Source organism: Trachinotus anak, unplaced genomic scaffold (genome assembly GCF_046630095.1).
Source record: "Trachinotus anak isolate AG129_WGS33_773 ecotype Australia unplaced genomic scaffold, CSIRO_AGI_Tana_v1 ptg000007l, whole genome shotgun sequence".
NCBI classification, from domain to species: domain Eukaryota; kingdom Metazoa; phylum Chordata; class Actinopteri; order Carangiformes; family Carangidae; genus Trachinotus; species Trachinotus anak.
In genome coordinates, this window is record NW_027273858.1 from 24,359,664 (window position 1) to 24,379,727 (window position 20,064).

A 20,064-nucleotide genomic window follows, 5' to 3' on the forward strand; every position below is an offset into this window, starting at 1 on the left:
TCTGTTCTTCTGCACCAGTAGCTGAAGTTCATCCAGTTTGTTGGGCAGTGAACGCACGTTGGAGAGAAAGATACCTGGGAGAGGTGTGCGGAGTGCGCGCCGGCGGAGACGCGCAAGCGCACCGGCACGTTTTCCTCTCCTCCGGCGTTTCACTGCGAGAGCAACGGTCAGTGCACCTCTGACCAAAATGTCCAATAATCCCACAGATGAGTCGAGAAAAGTAGGAAAAAAATCCACTGGAGTTGTTTCTCTGATATTAATGAGCTCTTCTCTGGTGAAAGAGCTCCGGAAACCAAAGCAGAAAACTGGATTTATAAAGAAAATAAGGCAAAAAAATGCGCACCAAAACACCGAGGCAGCCATCCGCGGCGCCATGGCAACAGGCCTGTTAATAATTATTAACAGGCTGAAAAAAATGATTGACCCTGTTCAACAGCACAAATAGTCTGACAAATAAAAGTCAGTATGTCTCAGATCATTAACTCGTTTGCATGATGCAAACTAAAGAATAGGATTTCAAGTCAGATACAGGATGAATTCAAACTGTAACATGACTTGCAGCCCTGTGTGTATTTAATCTTTCCCCCACAAGGTATTTTATTGTGGTGTGCATTGCAGATGGTTTATGTTATATCAGTCTCACACACTTTGTTAAAGTTCCACATGGCTGACATGTTTTGTTTTGGTGGCCTGTCACACACCAGCGCAATGAACAAGGTGGGAAGCAGGACTACACTACACATTCACACAGAGCTTCTCTCAGCCGCAGACAGAATATTAACCACAGATCATCGGTGACTACAAGCATTAAATTCTGATCCACCAATAACGTTTTTTAAATAGAAATCGGCCAATAATGACTGGTGGCAGATCAATTGGGGCATCCCTCCCTTGTTACTCATTATTAAAAGAGGAAAATAAAAACAGCCCCAGGGTCCTTTTCAGCTCTGTAGCCAGGCTGATGAAGATTCATTGTTTTATTGTTCCATGTGTTACTAGCAGTATTAACAACTTCTTAAGTTTCTTTAATCATAACATTTTAACAATTAGAAACTAAATTCATCATCACCTGCCCTCAACCAGCGCCGACTCATCACTACTTCCACTGTTATGCAGATGATGCCCAACTGTATTAGTCAATGAAGCCTGATTAAACTGATCAGTTAGCTAAAGCTCACCTTAAGGACATAAAGACCTGGATGACCTACAATTTTCTGCTATTAGCCTCAGACAAAACTGAAGTTATTGTACCTGGCCCTCAACACCTCAGAAACACATGGTCTAATGATGTAGTTACTCTAGATGGCATTGCCCTGGCCTATCTTTGATCAGGACATGTCCTTTACCTCCCACATCAAACAAACTTCAACTACTGCTGTTTTGCACCTGTGTAACATTGCACATCTGTCTCTAAAAGATGCAGAAAAACTAGCACTTACTTTTATACTTCTAGGCTGGATTATTACAATTTCTTATTATCAGGGTTTCCCAACAAGTCTCTGAAGACTCTCCAGTTTATCCAGAATGCTACAGCATGAGTACTGACAAGAGCTGGCTTCTGTTAGCTTCTGTTAACTTCTCTGCACTGGCTCCATGTAAAATCCAGAATAGAATTTGAAATCCTCTTCTTCACTTCCAAAGCTCTTAATGGTCAGGCACCATTGTACGTTAAAGAACTTATAGTATGTCACCAGCCCAGGAGAACAATGCCCTCCCAGAATGCAGCCTTCAGTGTGGTTCCTGGTGTCTCCTACAGTAGTAGGGGAGGCAGAGCCTTCAGCTGTCAGGCTCCTCAGTTTAGGTCCAGGAGGCAGACACCCTGTCCACGTTTCAGAGTAGGTTTAAGACTCCTTTTGATAAAGCTTATAGTCGCTCAGGCTTAAAGCTATGGATGAGACGATCTACAATTTTTTTACTGCATGCTACCATAAAAAAACACCCACAGTTAGTTGATTGTGGAGGCCTTCCATCATCAGGATGATTATGAATGGGGATAATTGTTAATATCCTCACACAAGTGACTTGAAAAATGTTGTCTAGCTTGTTAACAGTTACTTAACATAGCAAGTGTTGGATAAATTGTACTGACGTTGACGTTTATCTAAATATGTTACGTCTTGACGCTGTGTGTTCTGAACTTTATGTAACGTTCTGGTCACCAGTGAATTAAGCTAATGTTATCTAGCTAACATTAGTTATGTAGCTATGTAGCTGCTATGGGCCCAGACTGCTGGGGGACTTCCCATGATCCTGCTCAGCACCCACTGCTATCATTATTAATCAGACTATTATCATCATCATACATAACTTGAATTATACTATGTTCTCTTTACTGCTGTTCTCTCTCAAGTTAATTTGACCTATATGGCACAAAATCACTAATTTCCCTCAAAGGGTTTTACAGTTTTTATACGACACCCTCTACCCTCAAACCCTCAGCTGGTATAAGGAAAGCCCTCCCCTCAGTCATTTAAGCAAAAAAAAGTCAAATATTTGCGGGGGTTTGCCTGAGGTGGAATACATCATAAATATCTGAGACCAAATGTTATCCTCTGGAGGGAAATACAATATATTCCCGAATCCTATGGACAACAGTCAGTGGAAAATGACTAGAGGCTGCTGAAATATTTCACCAGGACAATGGTGCACACTGAAAACAAGTGGGTTCTTTCTGAAAACAGAAATGTGAGTGCCTGGTGTGCAGGCAGCATCTGTGATGTTGCTGCTGAAAACACCCTCCACCCAGAGAGTAAAATTACAGTGACTGACAGCAGGTCTAACAGTGTAGTGTCTCCAGAAGAGTTTTGATTGAGAACATGTTTTCCAACAGCTTTGATTTGAGGAGTGTTATCTTTTATAACAAATTAAATGTCATAAATAAACTCATTTTTATTAACTCAAATTCGTATTTGCAAAGAAATCTGTTTTTGCATCTGTTTTTATTTGAAATACAATGAACGGAGAGAAATGACAGAGGAGGATAATGTGGTTCGTTCTGAGAGGAAGAGCTGATGTGTCACTGCCACCTGCTGGTGCAGGACTCAACCCCCCCAAAGTCATTAAACATAACGTGAGGAAACAGCACAGGGCAATTACTATTCAACAGAATCTTTGAGCCATTGCAAATGTCATTCAGAAGTGCGTGGCAGGGATAGTAGCATCAGGCTTTGTTGGAGCGAGAGCCAGTAATTAGAGCTGACATTTCACTCTAAAACGGTCATTAGTCACTTCCAAACAAGCCTGACGTGAGAACTGTAATATCTTTAAATTGCAGCAATTAGAAAAGGTTTGCCGCAGCGGCCTGAAAATTTCCTTTGCCTCTCAAAATGTCAACAATGAGCAATCTCATCAGTGCGAGGAAGATGAAAATAAGCTTATATTAATGTGTCAATAAGACAAATATGAGCCATCTGCAGAGGAAGTGTTTGTGTTCCACTTCTGAGGGTCTGGAAAAGCTCTGTTCAGCAGGTCCACTGCTGGAAAAAGGAGCTCAGCAACAGGTTACTTCTTTTTTTACTTATTGTGAATTTTTTGCTTTGGCAGTGGCACTATATTAGTTACTAACACACATTTGACTGGTATGGCTATTATAGAGCCAAACTGAGCAATCAGTGGAGAAGGGCCTTTGTAAGACAGGAGACCAAGAACCTGATGGTCACTCTGAGCTCCAGAGATCCTGTATGGAGATGGAGGGACTTCCAGAAGGACAAGCATTTCTGGCTGTCTGATTTCCTCCAGGCTTCGCCTGGACACTCAGATCAGTGGAGAGCAGCAGTGATGGTCGTCCTGGAAGTTTCTCCATTCACAGGATCTCTGGAGCTCAGCCAGAGTCACCATCAGGGTCTTGGTCTCCTCTCTTACCAAGATCCTTCTCCCTGATGTCTCAGTTTGTCTCTATGACAGCTATGTTTTTGTATCCTTCCCCAGAAACAACCCTTTCTCTGAGACACATTGCATTGTCAGCTGTGAGACCTGATATAGACAGGTGTGTCTTTCCACATCATGTCCAGTCAGCTGATTCGCCACACCTTTTTTTGTTTTTTAGCCTAAGGGTTCAAAAGAGTTAAAAGGGGACTGAAGACTTTCTGAATTCACTGCATGACAGTTTCTGTAATAAATGTTACATTCAACATAAATTGAATTGGATTGATTTAATAATAATTTCACACTAACAGCAGTATGAGCAGGGCTGCAGTCTTGCTGGATTATTTAATGTGAGAGTGACAGTATGGGTGTAAATGTAAAACTGACTTCTGTCTAAATGATGCTGTGGGATGTCATCACTACAATGACTGAGGCTTTGAATATCTAAACCAGCGGCTTACACAGCCCGATGTTTGGAAAGAGTCTGAACTTTGGCACTGACAGGAGGCTCAGGAAGGGGACTGTGGCAGGCTGGTTGCCATGGAAACCACACAATCACTGCCCTGTCTTCACATATACTAAAAAACTTCAACAGTTTTTATCTGTGCAGTAACATTTACCAACATGTTTCCATCCGAACGCTGTCCCATTTCACTGCCTTTGATTTTGGATATTACTGACTAATAGAGTACTAATTAAAGCAAGCTGAAACAACTACACATTCACTTCCACCACATAGACCTAAAACACAAACACAGTGTTCATTACATTACTCAGACTGACACAGTGAGCTCCTCTGAGCTTGGTGTCACTCACAGCAGGTGAGCTCTGTGCATCTTCACAGGGAGATCTGCAGAGATTAGCTGTCATTCACGACATCAAGCAAACAAAGAGTCAGCTATGATAAAAGTTTGGCCTCATGTGTGTTCTCATCACAGCCTGAACTTTACTGACACACAGAAACTGTACCAGCTGCCAGCCAGACTTTTAACTATTATTTGAAGCTCTGTTTGTTTTGTACTGTACTGTACTGTACGTGCTTAGTACATTATACATTATATATATACACACACACACACACACACATACACATATATATATATATATATATATATATATATATATATATATAAAAATATAAATATAAATAAATAACATATACACATTTTTGTTGATTTAAAAACACACTGCTGTGAATTTACGTAGGAGTCAGTGCATTTGTGAATGTGAGGAAAGAGGATGAGGTGAGAGGAAGAACCCACCCGTTTGATGGAGCTGCGAGTCTTCTCCTTCCACTGGTGGCTGCTCAGCTCCAGGGTGCAGTGAACGTAGGTTTCTCTGTCGTAGGAGCCCAGGATGAACAGTCTGCAGGGACAACACATATCAGAACAGGAACTGTGAGATTCTGACTATAACACAAAGACATTTAAAATCTTGAGTTTCCTGTCTTACAGGCCCGAAAACCAGTTATGGGTATAACAAATTATATGACCACAAACTTATCTCTGAGAACTGCAGCAGTTTGATTAGAGATAGTGTCACACTTTTCTGTGGACCAATCATGAATCAGAAACATCTGAATCAAAGTCTCATTTTGGGTTGTGTGGTCAGTGTCAGTCACATCTGATCAGATGAACCTCACATGGTCCTGGTCTCTGACTGTTAAAAATCCATTTAGACATCAATGGAGAAATGCTAATGGTCTGAAATGCTTTGAGGGGCTTTAGTGGCTCTTTATGTTTAATCAAAGCTCTTTGAACTGTCTTATACAAGGTGCTATACAAATACATTTGCCTTGAACTATTTCAAGCCAAGAAATGAAAATTAATCTATTCTTTGCAGAATGGATTCATATAAAATGAGTTTTCACTAACTGAGTCTAAATGTAGTAACATCAGTCATGTTGTTAACACAGCTGTAATGATAAAGAGCTGTGATGTTTCACTCAGAAGGCAACAGCCTGAGGTTATAAAGGTTTTCCTCATCTTCACCCACACAGTAAATCCTGCTTCACTTGATGTCAGTACTTCATTTTTCATATCATTCATTTTCAACATCTCAGTGTTTTTTTTTGTTATTTTTAGACACAAAGTATAATTCAGTTCATTACACAAGAACTAAAATCCCCTGTACACTTTAAGTTAATATAGCCCGCCTGAAGATGTTCAGATGACAGAGGGATGAACAGGGTGCACTGGAGGAGGATGGAACAGGGAATATTTTTGGCAACATTACATCCCAACCAACTTTCCCCATTTGCCTTATGTTTCTTATTCATGTTTGTCCAGGACTTCAGCCGAGGATTATTTTCATGACCTGTTTGCTTTGTCCAAACAACGGTTCATATCTGAAAGATATTCAATTATCTGTCATGGAAGAGAAAGAAATGACCTTCTCCTGCTCTCCTCTATTATGTCTCCTCAAAGGTTAATTTCGCCTGACTGAGGAAAGGAAAGCAACATTTATTCTGGCTCCTGCTGCCCCCTGCTGTTCTGAGGGGGGTCAGTGCATCAGAGGAGTTTCCTCCTGTAACACTGAGGGGAGGGGCTCCCTGACCTGACACACAGACCTACTCCACAGACACCACAGGTCACTAAATATCTCAGGAACAGGCCTCGTGTCTCATCTTCAGAGGCCCTGGCACGACTGCACCTAACAAGCTAAATGGATACATCCCTCCGCTACACCTACCTCATACTACACCTGATATCCTGACACAGCAAACCTCTGTGACGTGATCGAATTTAATTCTCATACTGGGAGGACGGAGGGGAAACAAAGTGAAGCACGATGGGAGAGGAAGGAGAGATGTATCATTATAATGGGCAGGGCATGAATTATTAAGAGATGAGCCTGATCTGATCATCTTGTGGTCTACACACATCAAAGCACACACAACTGGTCTCCAAGGCAACAAAGGATAGGCCTCTGTATTGGGATGACCCAGGGCTAATTGATTTCGCTCGTAGGCCAATTAAAATTTAAACATACCATCTCTGAACAAAGAGGGAACATGTTTTTCTCTCAGAGAGGAAACACTGTGGGACACAGCCTGCTCTGTCCTGTGGAATGGACTAATGCAACACAGTTTGAAGATATTATTTCACAGCAGCTGCCACCGTCACACAGATAAGAGAGAAAACAGGTCAAATTATTTAGATTCCTTTTCCTTCATGTAGAATTCACATGGGTCACCAGTTCAAGTGGATACTGTGTGTTATTCATTTTTTTATTTGTAAAAAAGGAGGTGCCACTTTCACTTGTCTGTATACTTTTTCATTTTCTTTTGTCGGGTATTGAGGGGCCTCACATGATGCACACACTTCGCTGTCAGTTTATTATGTCCTCAGCCGTCTAAGACAACAGCCCTTCATGAAGGTTATGATGCTGACTTTTTGTTGTTCAAACAGCCATATTCAAAGGTGCAGGTGCAGCTAGCTTTTAAAGGGAATGTGAGATGGCGCTCTGATTGGTTTATTGCATGTTACACCTAAAACACTCCCATGATTGACTGAGAGACTAAGTACAACCACTTTGAAATATTTGCCTCAACTCTGAAGGTGGTGAAAACTTGAACATAACTAAGTCTTGAACATAACTCAAAATGATTCCAGGATGATGTGAAATGATCCACAGAATTCAGGGAAAGAAGATTTCTGTTTCCAGCTTGTGTGGTCCAGAAGTCACACAGGCAGCCCAGAAGTCGTGCCACAAGGACGTGAATCCTTGGCATGAATCTTGTTGCCTTGACGACTGTGTGATTGTGTTGTTATGACTCTTGCTCATTTGTGTATTTTTCTGTTTGTGTTTGACAGCTCGCTGTCTCTCTCTCCTCCTGCTTAGTGCGTGATGAGGAGCAGGAGGTGCTGGCTAATGGGAGGATTTAAACCTCAGCTGATGCCCCCCCCCACCCTATCTCCTAACAATGGAGGCAGCACCTCAGTTGTCAGTCAGCTGTCTGCAGTGTTGACGAGTCAGTGAGCTGTGAGCTTCCACTGTGTTCAGACTAAGTGGTAGTTTCCAAATGTGTTTGTCAGCTCTGGTCCTCTCTGGGGTTAGATTAGATTAGACTAGAGCTACCAGGTTTTATCAGAGCAGGGGCATCCCTCTCTGCTTTCAACAATCATCTCTTCTGAGCAAACCTCCTTTCCTAAAATCAAACACGTCTAACTAGCACTTACTATGCACTTTTGGTGCACTTCGTCATACAGTCCCCTTGCACATATTAAATAGATGTAGTAGTTAACACTTTCACCAACGTTTCCCTTCACTTGTAAGATGCTTTGGACTAAAGCATCTACCACATGAGTAAATGTAATGTAAATGTAATGTCTGTGGATGATAATAATAATCCTGCAGTGCTTGGTGGTGTGTGTGAAGTACAGAGGGATTTCGAGTTTCACCTGCTACATTCGATGAGGGTGACTTTGACACGGCCTTCCACCAGCCTGCTGTCCTGGACTGACAGTTCCAAATCACAGGGCGAACCCAGAGGAGGCTGCACTTGGAACGGGAAGAAGGGCTTGTATCTGGAGAGAGACACAGTAAAACATCCAGATGAAATGAGGGCTTCCACTGTAAAGTCCCTGACTGTGCATAAATAAAATGTCATGAATTCAACTAATGCAGACAACTACAGCACCTCGTAACTGACACAGATACATCACTTTATTGGGGAAGGGAACTCGCACTGTGCCAGTACTTTAAATACAAGAGGGGAAATGTCGACAACAAACTAAGAGTTAATCAGATATGAAAAATCTGTCCACTATCTGTGACAGGTATGAACGACACACAGAGGAATGCATCAGCTCTGGTTTGTATTATGTGCAGGAGTCACAGTGAACACTGGCTGAACTGAGGCTGCCTCTGATGGGTGTGGTGCCTGGTGGAGAAATTTGCTCTCTCTCTCTATGTCTTCATAAAAACAGTCACTGTAATGTAGAAGCATGATGTCTGAGAGCACACACCCATCCTTCACTATTCTGGGCTCCTGGTGTTACTGCCACTGGCCTGAGGCTAAATAGTGGACTTTGTTCAGATCAGTCATCCACTTCACTGATAAGTCTGATGTTATTGTCTCCTATTTACAAGGGCCAGGGCCAAGTGACAGTCAGGATTTTGTAGACAGTTGAATTTCACACAAATAGAGAGAAAGTTTCCCTGATCAGAGACAAGGTAGATGGATCGGTTGTGATCAGTTTAGGCATCTAAAAGAACCTATCCTTTGAATCAGATCCCACAATGCACAAGTACTACTATTGTCCAACACAGCACAATACACATCTGACAGTATTAGTATAATTCCAACAAAAATATTGCAGCAGTGAATTTGGTAATCACTGTTTCTCTGTACATGTAAATGAACTGTGGATAATTTGGTTTTAAGGACCAGAATTCATGTCACTTTCAGGTCAATAGAGAAGGAAGAACAATGATCATGTTCATTGAGGCTGCAGCAGAAAACAATCCACACAACAGATGAAGTAAAATCTACACCGAGATTTAGTATTTGAAGAATTTTCCTGCATTTTAAATAATGAAAGTATGTGTAAGTGTGTGTGTATGTGTGTAAATGTCTTATTGTCTATTTATTTTGTTGCTTTAACAACAGTAGCTCCTTTGGATCTTTAATACGCCTGTAATGTCTAACACAGCTGTAGCTTGTGTTGGTTTGAATTTCAACATCAGGATTTATTTCCAGTTTCACCTTCACCTCTCTGGTGTGGGAGGACAGACAGTTACTACTGGACAGTAAGTAACTGCATTACTGCACCCAGTGTCAGATTCAATAGCCTTCAAGAAAATGGAAAATTTGATTTTGAAATTGGGTTTCTGCAGTCCCACATCCAAACAACTACTCACTTCTCCACTGATTCTCCACTGTCCAGACAACCACATTTATTGTCGATCAGTGCCCAGTCACCGTGGACCTGTTTAAAGTGACAACCACACAAAGACCCAAGAATGGACATAGCCTGTCTGATATTAAAGGCATAAAAAACTCTGTTGTGTTCTGTTCTTGGCAAATACAGTCTCAAATTCAGTCCATCTACTTAGTTGACAGTTCAGCTGATGAGAACATAAAAGGCTTTAGGCCCAGTAAAGAGAGAAATTCTTTGATCACAAAGCTCTTCAGATTATCCTCCTTCTCTGACCCACTGAAGAGGCCACAGACACAGACTAGCCAAGACCAGGAGAGCTGCTGGGTTAGCCAGCTTCAGGCCTGGCTGCCACAGACCATTGACTACAGTATGTGTTGCTAAAGAGTTCATCTTATATCAACACTGTAAAAAAGGCCACTGACATTTCTCTTCTACAAAACAACCCCAGACTAAAATACAAGTCAAAACATTGTGGTAAAAAAGAGTCTGATAAATGAATGTAACTGATCAAAGTTCTGTCCTGTGGTTGTTAAAGTTCTGTGAATCTGAAGTAAGAGGCAGTGGATTCATGTATAAAGACACAGACTGATGGTCCAGGACATCAGTCAAAGTAAGGACTGAGTGAGTGAGTGAGTGAGTGAGTGACTGACTGACTGACTGACTGACTGACTGCATTGGTTGGTTAAGTGTGGGATTATTGCTCTTTCAAAATAATTTGGTGCTGACCATTTCTACACATCATTGGGGGCGTTCACAGCGGATCCGCAATAGGTTTCAACTACTGTATTTCCACAAACAGGGACCAGGAGCTTAACTGCAGAAGGTAAAAGGTCTTTATTTGAGGCAGGCTGATATAACAGACAGTTCTTTATTTCCTTTTTTGAGTTATTTTTTCAGGCTTTTTGCCTTTATTATAGTGATAGTGAGGGAGTAACAGGAAAGTTGGGGGGAGAGAGAGAGGGGATGACATGCAGCAAAGGGCCACAGGCCGGACTCGAACCTGGGACACTGCAGCAAGGACGAAGCCTGAAATGGTACGCGCTCTAGAAGGGGATTGACTGGGGCACTGCTCTGTTTGATGTGGTCACACCAATTTTCCTACTTTAAACATTTGTTAAAACAACAGCTGATAAAACCAGAGTTTCATATAACCAAAGATAGTAAAATCATCATACTTCTCAGTTTAAACCAACATCTGTCAGCTGAATTGACAAATGTTGCTGTTGTTGCTTTATGAGCTGTATCCAATTAATTGATGTTGTGTTATTCAACCTTCAAAATGAGGCTGCTGGTATCATTAAACTGTGTCAGCTTCCCAGGTGCCTGTTACATTATGCTCATATAAGACACCACTGTGGAGGTATACTACCAGATTGCTGGGTCACCCTGTTCACAACTGTTTCCACTGCATGGGGTCCTAAAAAGGGCTATTAGCCAGCTAAAAGCAGTAAGCATCTCCCAGCTGAACCTTTAGCTATATGCACATCACATTAATATTTTAAGCTAATCATTTTAGTGTCCGAGAAGCAGCTGTAAAACTACTGTATATGTTTAGCTCAACAGCTTAAGTGGAGACTCAGACAAAATGTCAATAATCATCCAATGATAATCACCTGGGCTCCATTAGATAACTTCAGCTTTAACACTGATCAAAATGTTATTTAGTTACCAGTTATTTGTCATTACCAACATATGCATATATGGTATTAGTCCCCTTGTGATGCATCATTATGTCCTCATATGTGACCTTCTTCTGATTGGCTGACTGTTTTTCTGAGTGATCCAATAAAAATATAGCAGATTTCAGGTTAACCAAATCCTGCAAGGTTGGATGGTGGTGGGTGGGGATTAGAGCTGAGAGCAGTGACTGCTTTGTTGTGACATCACAAAGTTCCAGAAGTCCTGACGGCTGGTTTTAAGGCTCAGTTTCTGAATACAGGCTGTGTGCATTTCTTTGTGGACTGAGGCTTTGATACGTTCACAGTATTAATCTTCTTCCAAGATGGCACCGTTCTAAGTGGCAGCCTGTTGCAGCGGCTCCTTTGTTTTTGTTTTTGTACTTTCTTTTTTATTTCCGTCCTGTCCACGGGTACATCTTCTGTCAGTCATTGTCAAATCACTAGAGACAATGACTTTTCTCTTTTTTAAAAAACTTTTCTGGCCGTCTTTTGGCTACTGTTGGCTACTGTTGGCTGCTGTTGGCTACTGTTGGCTACTGTTGGCATCCATGGCAACGGAGGGTAACAGACGCGACGGTTGTTGTTTGTTTACTCTCGGGCCCAGCTGATCGCGCTGTGCAAACCTGAGCTGCTGCCCGGAGCGAGGCCGGTGATCCCGGAGGAGCTGCGGAGGAGACGCCGGGGGCGCAGAGCTGGAGCCAAGCTGAGGGCGAAGAAGAGGAGATTTCGCCCAGCTGTACCGGCTCATAATGAACCAATCATATCTCTTGATATGGGCACATGCTACAAGCAAAAACAGGTGTATTGTTCGGTTGCACCAACAACAGAGGCGTGGGGCGAGGAAACGAGTGCAGCTGTTGAAGAAGGCGAGGACAGGTGAGCTCAGTGTGGCAGCTTCTTAGTTTCCCTAAAAACTGAGCAGCTTCCAGCCTGAAGATTACACAACATGTCATCAGTCACGACTCACAACCAACATCTGCTGTATCACAAACAACCCACAGGCTCCACGATGGAGAGGCACTACAGCACTATTATGACTAATTTGACCAACACAGCAACACACAAACAGTGCGGCAGAGTGTGTTAACACTGTATGTATGCTGTATATACATTAGGGACACTGTGACCAAATCAATACTTTTTACTTTTTATGACAATATTCTTCTATAAAACTTTGATTGCCCAGTGTTTGTTTTCTTAAAGCAGCCATATAAAAACTTTGTTTCAATAACATACAGTTTAAAATGAGTTTAAACCATAAATATCTGATCAATGAGTTCAACTGTGAACCAAACCAGGATTCCGAGCTTCAGGTTTTGATTCTCTGTGCTAGAGACACATTTTAGTTAGCAGCCAAAAAGTAGTGTAGTAGTGAAGTTGGACGCCCTGCGCTGATGTTAACACTGACCTGAGGTAACATGAGGTCATTACTGACGTCACTGAGCAAAACTCAACTGTAAAAACTTCACAGCTCACTTTGACTTAAACACTCAGGGTTTGTCTTCTGATCATGGGGCTGTGGTGTTAAACTGAACCTGAGCCACCAGCACTCAGGTTCCTCCAAAGCCTTTATTTCGTTAAAAAAGTACCGCAGGATTTTAATCAAGAACATTGATGTCATGAATTCCTAAGAGACTGAGATATGAAGATTGATCTAAGCCGTTAGCCCTTGAAGCTAAGCTATATTTCCAGCATTATTCTTACAATGTATCAAAGTTCATTCTCGACTTTAGAAATGGCAGTTTCACTTCTGGTCTGGCTGGCGAAGTGATGGTGGCATAGACTAGCAGGCTCCCGACGGTAAAAATTAAACACGGCCCGGCTACGACTCGAAAATCCTCTGAGACACGCAAATATAAAGGCAAATGAAATGGGCCAACAATTATGCCCAGAAAAACTAAGAGTCACACAGAGGAAGGAAAACAACGAAATGGAAGAGGATCGACTGTCACAAGCTAGCGACGACATACTAGCCGACACGCAACCGACTGAGCCGGAGCAGAGTCATGATGCTAATCTCGGAATTATCCTGAAAGAGCTACGAGAATTCAGAAGGGACTCCAGCCAGAAACTGACTGACATCCACGAAGACATTAATAAGAGAAGAGACGGAGGAGCGTATTGACGCAGCAGACACTCAAATCCAGTCTTCAGAGGAGGTTTTGGCTGAGCTGGTGAAACTTCAGGCGCAAACAGAAGCTAAATTGATGGACCTGCAGGGGCGCTCCCGACGGGAGAATGTCAGACTATATGGGGTGGAGGAGGGAGCTGAAGAAGGCACAGTAACAATGATTACGTTTGTGGAAAATCTGTTAATTAAAGGCCTGGAGCTCCCGTCATCCACAGTCCTAAATATTGAGAGGGCGCACCGGGTGCTCACCACGAAACCGCCGGCCGAAGCCCCGCCAAGATCCATTGTGGTCAAGTTCTCGAGCTTTAAAATCAAAGAAGAGGTACTCAAAAAAGCCTGGCAAAGAAAGGGATTCGACTTCCAAGGGAAGAAGATACACATGGACCACGATTACGCACCGGAATTGCTGAGGAAGCGAAGGGATTACTCAGAGGCAAAAGCTGCGCTGAAGGAAAGAAGAATATGGTTTCAGACCCCGTTCCCAGCCAGGCTGCGGGTGCACTACAAGGAAGGCATGGTGACCTACAACTTGGCAGAGGCGGCAACGGCAGGCATGGCAGCAAGGGGGATACCGGTGACGGTCTTGAAAAATCCAACCTCTCTTTTGGATCAGATCGGCCAGCTGTCTTGGCGACCCAGCGGAAGGCGAGGAAACCGGGAGAACCAGAGCGCCAAACACGGCTTCAAAGAGTTACTTCAAAGATTCAGATGTCAGGACACTTGATAAGTATTGATAATGTAACGATTACATATCTATCTCTCCTTGTGACTTGACATTGAGATGAGAGAACCATACAATAGCAAATAGATATCTTTTGTGAGGTCATTTGTGTAATACTACACCTAATAAGTTGATAATTTTAAGGGCATAGGGAATTAATATGTGAAGTCGGGACATTTCACTGAACACTGGACCTATCTATCAGCTTAGAGGCTGCAGAGGACCCTCTCTCATTGCTAGATGGAAGAGACTTTCCCTCTAAACTCACGTTTCATCTGAGTTACGAGGCCATAAAAGAGGCCTCATCATTGGGAGTCACTGTGCATTTTTGTTATATTGTTCTCTGTTATGTTTGTGTTGGTGCTACTGTTACGCATAGCACCAGGGGTGCAAAAGTCTTTTTTTTTTTCCTTTTTTATCTAGGCGGTCAGGGCTTCAATTATACTTAAATGACATGTAATGCAAAATACCAAGTCAATTAAGGTCATTACGTATAATGTAAATGGTCTAGGCAATCCAATCAAGAGAAGCAAAGTTATGGCAAAATTAAAGAGGGAAGAAGTGGAAGTAGCTCTTCTCCAAGAGACACATTTAACAAATTTGGAACATGAAAAACTTACAAGATGGCGATTTAATCAATGCTCGTCTTCCTATAGACAGGGATCAAAGAGAGGGGTGGTAATCTTAATTTCTAAGAAATTAAATTTTGAGTGCATTTATGAAAAGAAAGACTTAGATGGGAGATTTGTTCTGGTCCGAGGTTATCTACAGGGTGCTTTAGTTACCTTCTTGAATGTTTACGCTCCTCCACTATCTGAGTGGACATTTTTCAAACAAATTTTTGAGTTATTAGTCTCAGAAGCGCAGGGTACTCTAATCTGTGGTGGAGACTTTAATGTTAGACTACACCCAACCCTGGACACATCAAAACCCTGCTACACAGGAGAGAAGAAGACTACCAAAAATATAAAAATAATGATGAAGGAGCTCGGTCTCTCAGATACTTGGAGAGAATTAAATCCGACTAAAAAAGACTTCACCTTTTTTTCTCACCCACATTTGATTTATTCTAGGCTTGATTATTACCTTATGTATCAAAGGGATATGTATAGGGTTTCAAATTGTAATATTGGGACTATGGATTTATCCGATCATGCACCAGTCTACTTAAACGTAACATTAGACACCGAAAAAAAGAGGACCATTTGGAGCCTAAATACAGGGATCCTAGATCCAATGCGGGAACAAATAAGAACAGACATAAAGCAATATTTCGATGAAAACGACAACAGAGAAGTATCCCAACAAACTCTTTGGGATGCTTGTAAAGTGGTTCTAAGGGGAAAACTTATAGGCTACTGCTTGAATTTGAAAAAACAGAAAAAAGCAAAAATTAAACAGTTACAGTCGGAACTGGGAAAATTAGAGAAGACACATAAAAAGACATTTAATCCAGGAATAAAAATGGAAATGAGTAAGAAAAAAAACGAACTGAATGAGATTTACTCAAATGATAATAAGAAAAAATTAACCTTTCTAAAACAAAAATACTATGAAACCGGGAGTAAATCAGCTAAATTATTAGCTTACAAATTAAAAAAGCAACAGGCAGAAAATACAATTCATAAAATAAGGGACCCCATTACCAACTCTACACACTACAAAATAAAAGATATCCAACAAACCTTTGAAACATGTTATACTAATCTATATACCCAACCCAAAACAGATGGAGAAGAGATGGAAGCTTTTTTAAAACTCATAAAATTACCCAAAGTGAGTGATGAACAAAATAGGCTTCTAATTGGTGAAATTACAGATGAAGAAATTAAAAAGGCAATATCACATTCAAAGATAAACAAAGCGTCTGGGCCAGACGGATTTCCGGCAGAGTGGTACAAAGAGATGAAGGACTTACTCACCCCTAGAATGAAAACTACATACAACCATGTGCTTAAAACTGGCATTGTTCCTCTCTCTTGGAAAGAAGCAGTGATGTCCGTCATACCAAAAGAGGGTAAAGACAAGTTAGACTGTGGAAGCTATCGACTAATAAGTGTTTTGAACCAAGACTATAAGATCTTTACCCACATTTTGGCAAAAAGAATTGAAAATATTCTTCCTCAGATAATAAGTCTAGATCAAACAGGCTTTAATGAGCAAAGACAGACACAGGATAGCATTCGCCGAACGCTATACGTGATTGAGGAGATAAACAAAAATAAACTCCAGGCAGTAATGCTAAGCCTTGACGCAGAGAAGGCTTTTGATCGAGTTAATTGGGAGTTCTTATTTCGACTATAGACAAATTTGGATTTCATCAAATTTTTATTAAAACCATTAAAGCACTATATAATAAACTAAAGGCCAGAGTAAAAATAAATGGAGCAATTTCAAACCCATTTGGCCTGGAAAGAGGGACGAGACAAGGCTGCCCATTGAGCCCATTGTTGTTCACTTTGTTTATTGAACCGTTAAATCAGGGGATTACTCAGAACAACAATATCACTGGGATAAAAATATTAGACCAAGAATACAAGATTTCTTTATTTGCTGATGACGTTTTAATTAGTTTATCAAACCCTGAAAATTCAATTTTGGAACTACTATCATTCTTAGATGCTTTTGGCTCGGTCTCAGGCTATAAACTGAACATCCAAAAGACCCAAATACTAAACTTCAATTACAAACCTAGTCAAAACGTTACCTCTAAGATTCAACTAAAATGGGATCTAGAACATATGAAGTATCTGGAAGTAAACATTCCAAAAGATTTATCAAACTTATACAACTTAAATTTTGGTCTATTAAATAGGAAATTAAAGGAAGACATGAAGAGATGGAATCTAATTCCAATTTTAAGTTTTGAATCTCGGATTTAATGAGTAAAAATGAACATCTTGCCAAGAATACTATATCTATTCCAGACCCTCCCAATTGAAATGAATGACAAACAATTCAACGAATGGGATAAATTATTGTCACGTTACATTTGGCACGGTAAAAAACTGAGAGTAGTGTTCCAAACTCTTCGATTGTCAAAAAATAAGGGTGGACTGGCTCTTCCCTGCCAGCCAGGGATCCTGTTCTGTTGGTGCGTCCCAGACTACAAAGCAAGATGGAAGGAAATTGAAGAAAACATATCTGGGACAGTGCCAATTCAAGCAAGAATAGGGGATAAAAGACTAATCTTGATGGAAACAGGAAATAAATGGATCAACTTATCTCTGAAAACATGGTTAAATGTTATCACTAGAAATTATATGTTAGAAGAGGTAAAGATTCTGAAATGGTGCTGCTACGATCTTGACTTTCCCCCAAATAAGATGGATGCCACCTATAGGGGATGGGTAAGCCGGGGTCTCTCCTCATATTGTACCTTGTTCAACCAGGCAACACTCAGGAGCTTTGAGATGTTGAAAAGACTACATGGTCTCAACAATAGTGACTTTTTTAGATTTCTCCAGATACGGCACCACCTAAACAGCACTATGTTAAAAAGTCAAAAGGCGTTTGAAAACAGTCTATTAAAAGTGTTTGTCAGTGCTTATAGGACAGATTCCATGCTTAAAGTCACCTCTAGACTTTGTAGAGGCCTGCAGGAAATAAAAATGGTGAATACCACATATATAAAACAAAAATAGGGCAGGGAAACCAACAGCAGCCTTTCGGAAGATACCTGGTTAAAATACTGTGAATTTCAGTGGAGGATATCTTGCTCAAACTCATGGAGCTCTTTCGGCTGGAAGTGTCTCATTAGGTATTTCATTACACCTGCTCAGCAGGATTACCATACAGGATCTTCTAGCTGCTGGAAGTTGTGTCGTTCTCAGGAAGCCAATCACTACCATTTGTTCTGGGCCTGTCCAAAAATAAATATTTTCTGGCGCAAGGTTTATTCAGAACTAGTAACTATATTTGGAACTGACATTACATTTAACATGGATTAACTTATTTTTGGGCTTGTAAACTCAGCTAATGTAAGTGTGAAAAATAAATATTTATTTGGAATACTGAGTTTAGCTGCTAGAAAAGCAATTACAAAGAAATGGCTCAAGCCAGACATCCCATCTACAGATGAATGGTATGATATTATTTATGATGTGTATGTAAAGGAAAGAATTACTTTTTCAATGAGGCTCCAGCAATCTAAATTCAATGACATCTGGAAGCTTTGGAAAATGTACATTTCCCTGAAACACCCTTCTTTTGTTTAATTTTCTTTTATATATCAAGATGTACCTGATATACTTAATTACTCTGCTGTAATACTGTGACAGAAAACACCCCATGTTCATGTTGTGTTACTCTTTGTAAAAGGAAAAACAATAGATATTAAAAAAAAAAAAAAAAAAAGAAAAGAAATGGCAGTTTCATAATTCAAGGTCCACTTACTTTTTTCAACACTACTGAGCTCACAGGTTCAAAGATCCACCTGAGCTAATGCCATCTAGTGATGAAGGGTGTGTGATGCAGCTGAATGATCAGGAAGAAGCCTGAAAGTGGACCTTGAGTTGGGTATGTTTTGTTATTTCCATGGTCAAGAATGAACTTGGACAGGAAGTCCTGTAAGGGCTCTGGATGAAAACATATCAGCTGCTCAGCTCCATCTGCTGAAGAAGTCAGATGTCATATGATGGAAAGCTCCAGAAAAAGTTAGTGGATTATTGTCATATATCCATGATTCAAACTAATGACCACAGAAGACTATGACCAGCTTCACAGTATCTTTATTTACTCCTTGGTTTATTGTATCAGTCATGAACTGATTTATCAGAAATTCGCAGCCTTAGTTCGTTGATAAAACTAGTGCATGCACAAGCTGTTTCCAGGGCTCCTCCCCCCTGAACAGAGCTGGAACGTAAAACCATCACAGATTTGGCTTTTAACATAGTATTCCCCCATAGCTGGAGCTGAGACTCGACATGAGTGCTGTAATGCCTGGATTACCTCCAGTGGGCTCTGGTCCCAGCCCTCCCCTCTACAGAACTACCATCTGTGCAATTCAGCAAATCCCAAGGTCCAGCTTTCATTCTCTGAGGCTGTTCTTCATTACATCATCTCATCACACTCTACATCGCCAGTGATACACATTCACCCGCACATTTAGAGTCCCTCTGTTTGCTGCAGCACTCCACCACACAACTCCGAGGCAGTGAGTCTGTATTTGACCTTTGCATTTAACAGTTGGATCTTCTGATGAAGTATTTTAACACCTCAGCCTTTTTGAAGGGCATTTAACAGACTGGTGCTGCATTCCTAGGCCCTGAGCTCTCCACAGAGTGAACAGCAAATCCCTTTAGGCTTGGGCCATATCCAAAATGCAATATCTCCATACTGTCCAGCTCATTATCGTGAAACACGATATTATAGGGGGAGGTTATTTGTCTAAGCTTTATTTGTCACATGACGAGATATAATGAAAAGCAAGCAAAGCAGTGAAATGATGGCTGGACTCAGCAGACTGTAGAAAGCTGAAGAAAAAGGATATTATGACAAAAGTCACATGTGGCGGGAAATGTGCAGATATTCCATATTATCCACCAAGGTTTCCTATAGTGTTAAATAAATGCAGTAAGGCCACATAATTACTGACAGATGATTGTTTAAAAAGAAACTAAATTAATACCACGACAAATCATAATCTGTCCAATCCAGCTCAGCAGGTGATTGGTTGATCACATTGTGCATTCCCTTCATGATAACTAAGGTTGTAACTAATTGGCAAATTATTCCCTCTATTAATCAAAAACTAATTTCATTTGTAAAAAAAAAAAAAAGTGA

The 20,064-nt window shown here is 41.0% G+C and overlaps 1 protein-coding gene across 1 annotated transcript in view; it reads right to left on the reverse strand.

Annotated features, from left to right (window-relative positions):
- Nucleotides 1-20,064, reverse strand: part of pdzd8 (PDZ domain containing 8) — a 58,461-nt gene that overhangs the window by 28,624 nt on the left and 9,773 nt on the right. Inside the window, exons 2-3 of the mRNA XM_071481562.1 lie at nt 8,268-8,393; nt 5,127-5,229 (exon numbers count right to left, since the gene is read on the reverse strand). Of these exons, the coding sequence (XP_071337663.1) occupies nt 5,127-5,229; nt 8,268-8,393 (229 nt within the window). The remainder of the gene's footprint in view (nt 1-5,126; nt 5,230-8,267; nt 8,394-20,064) is intronic.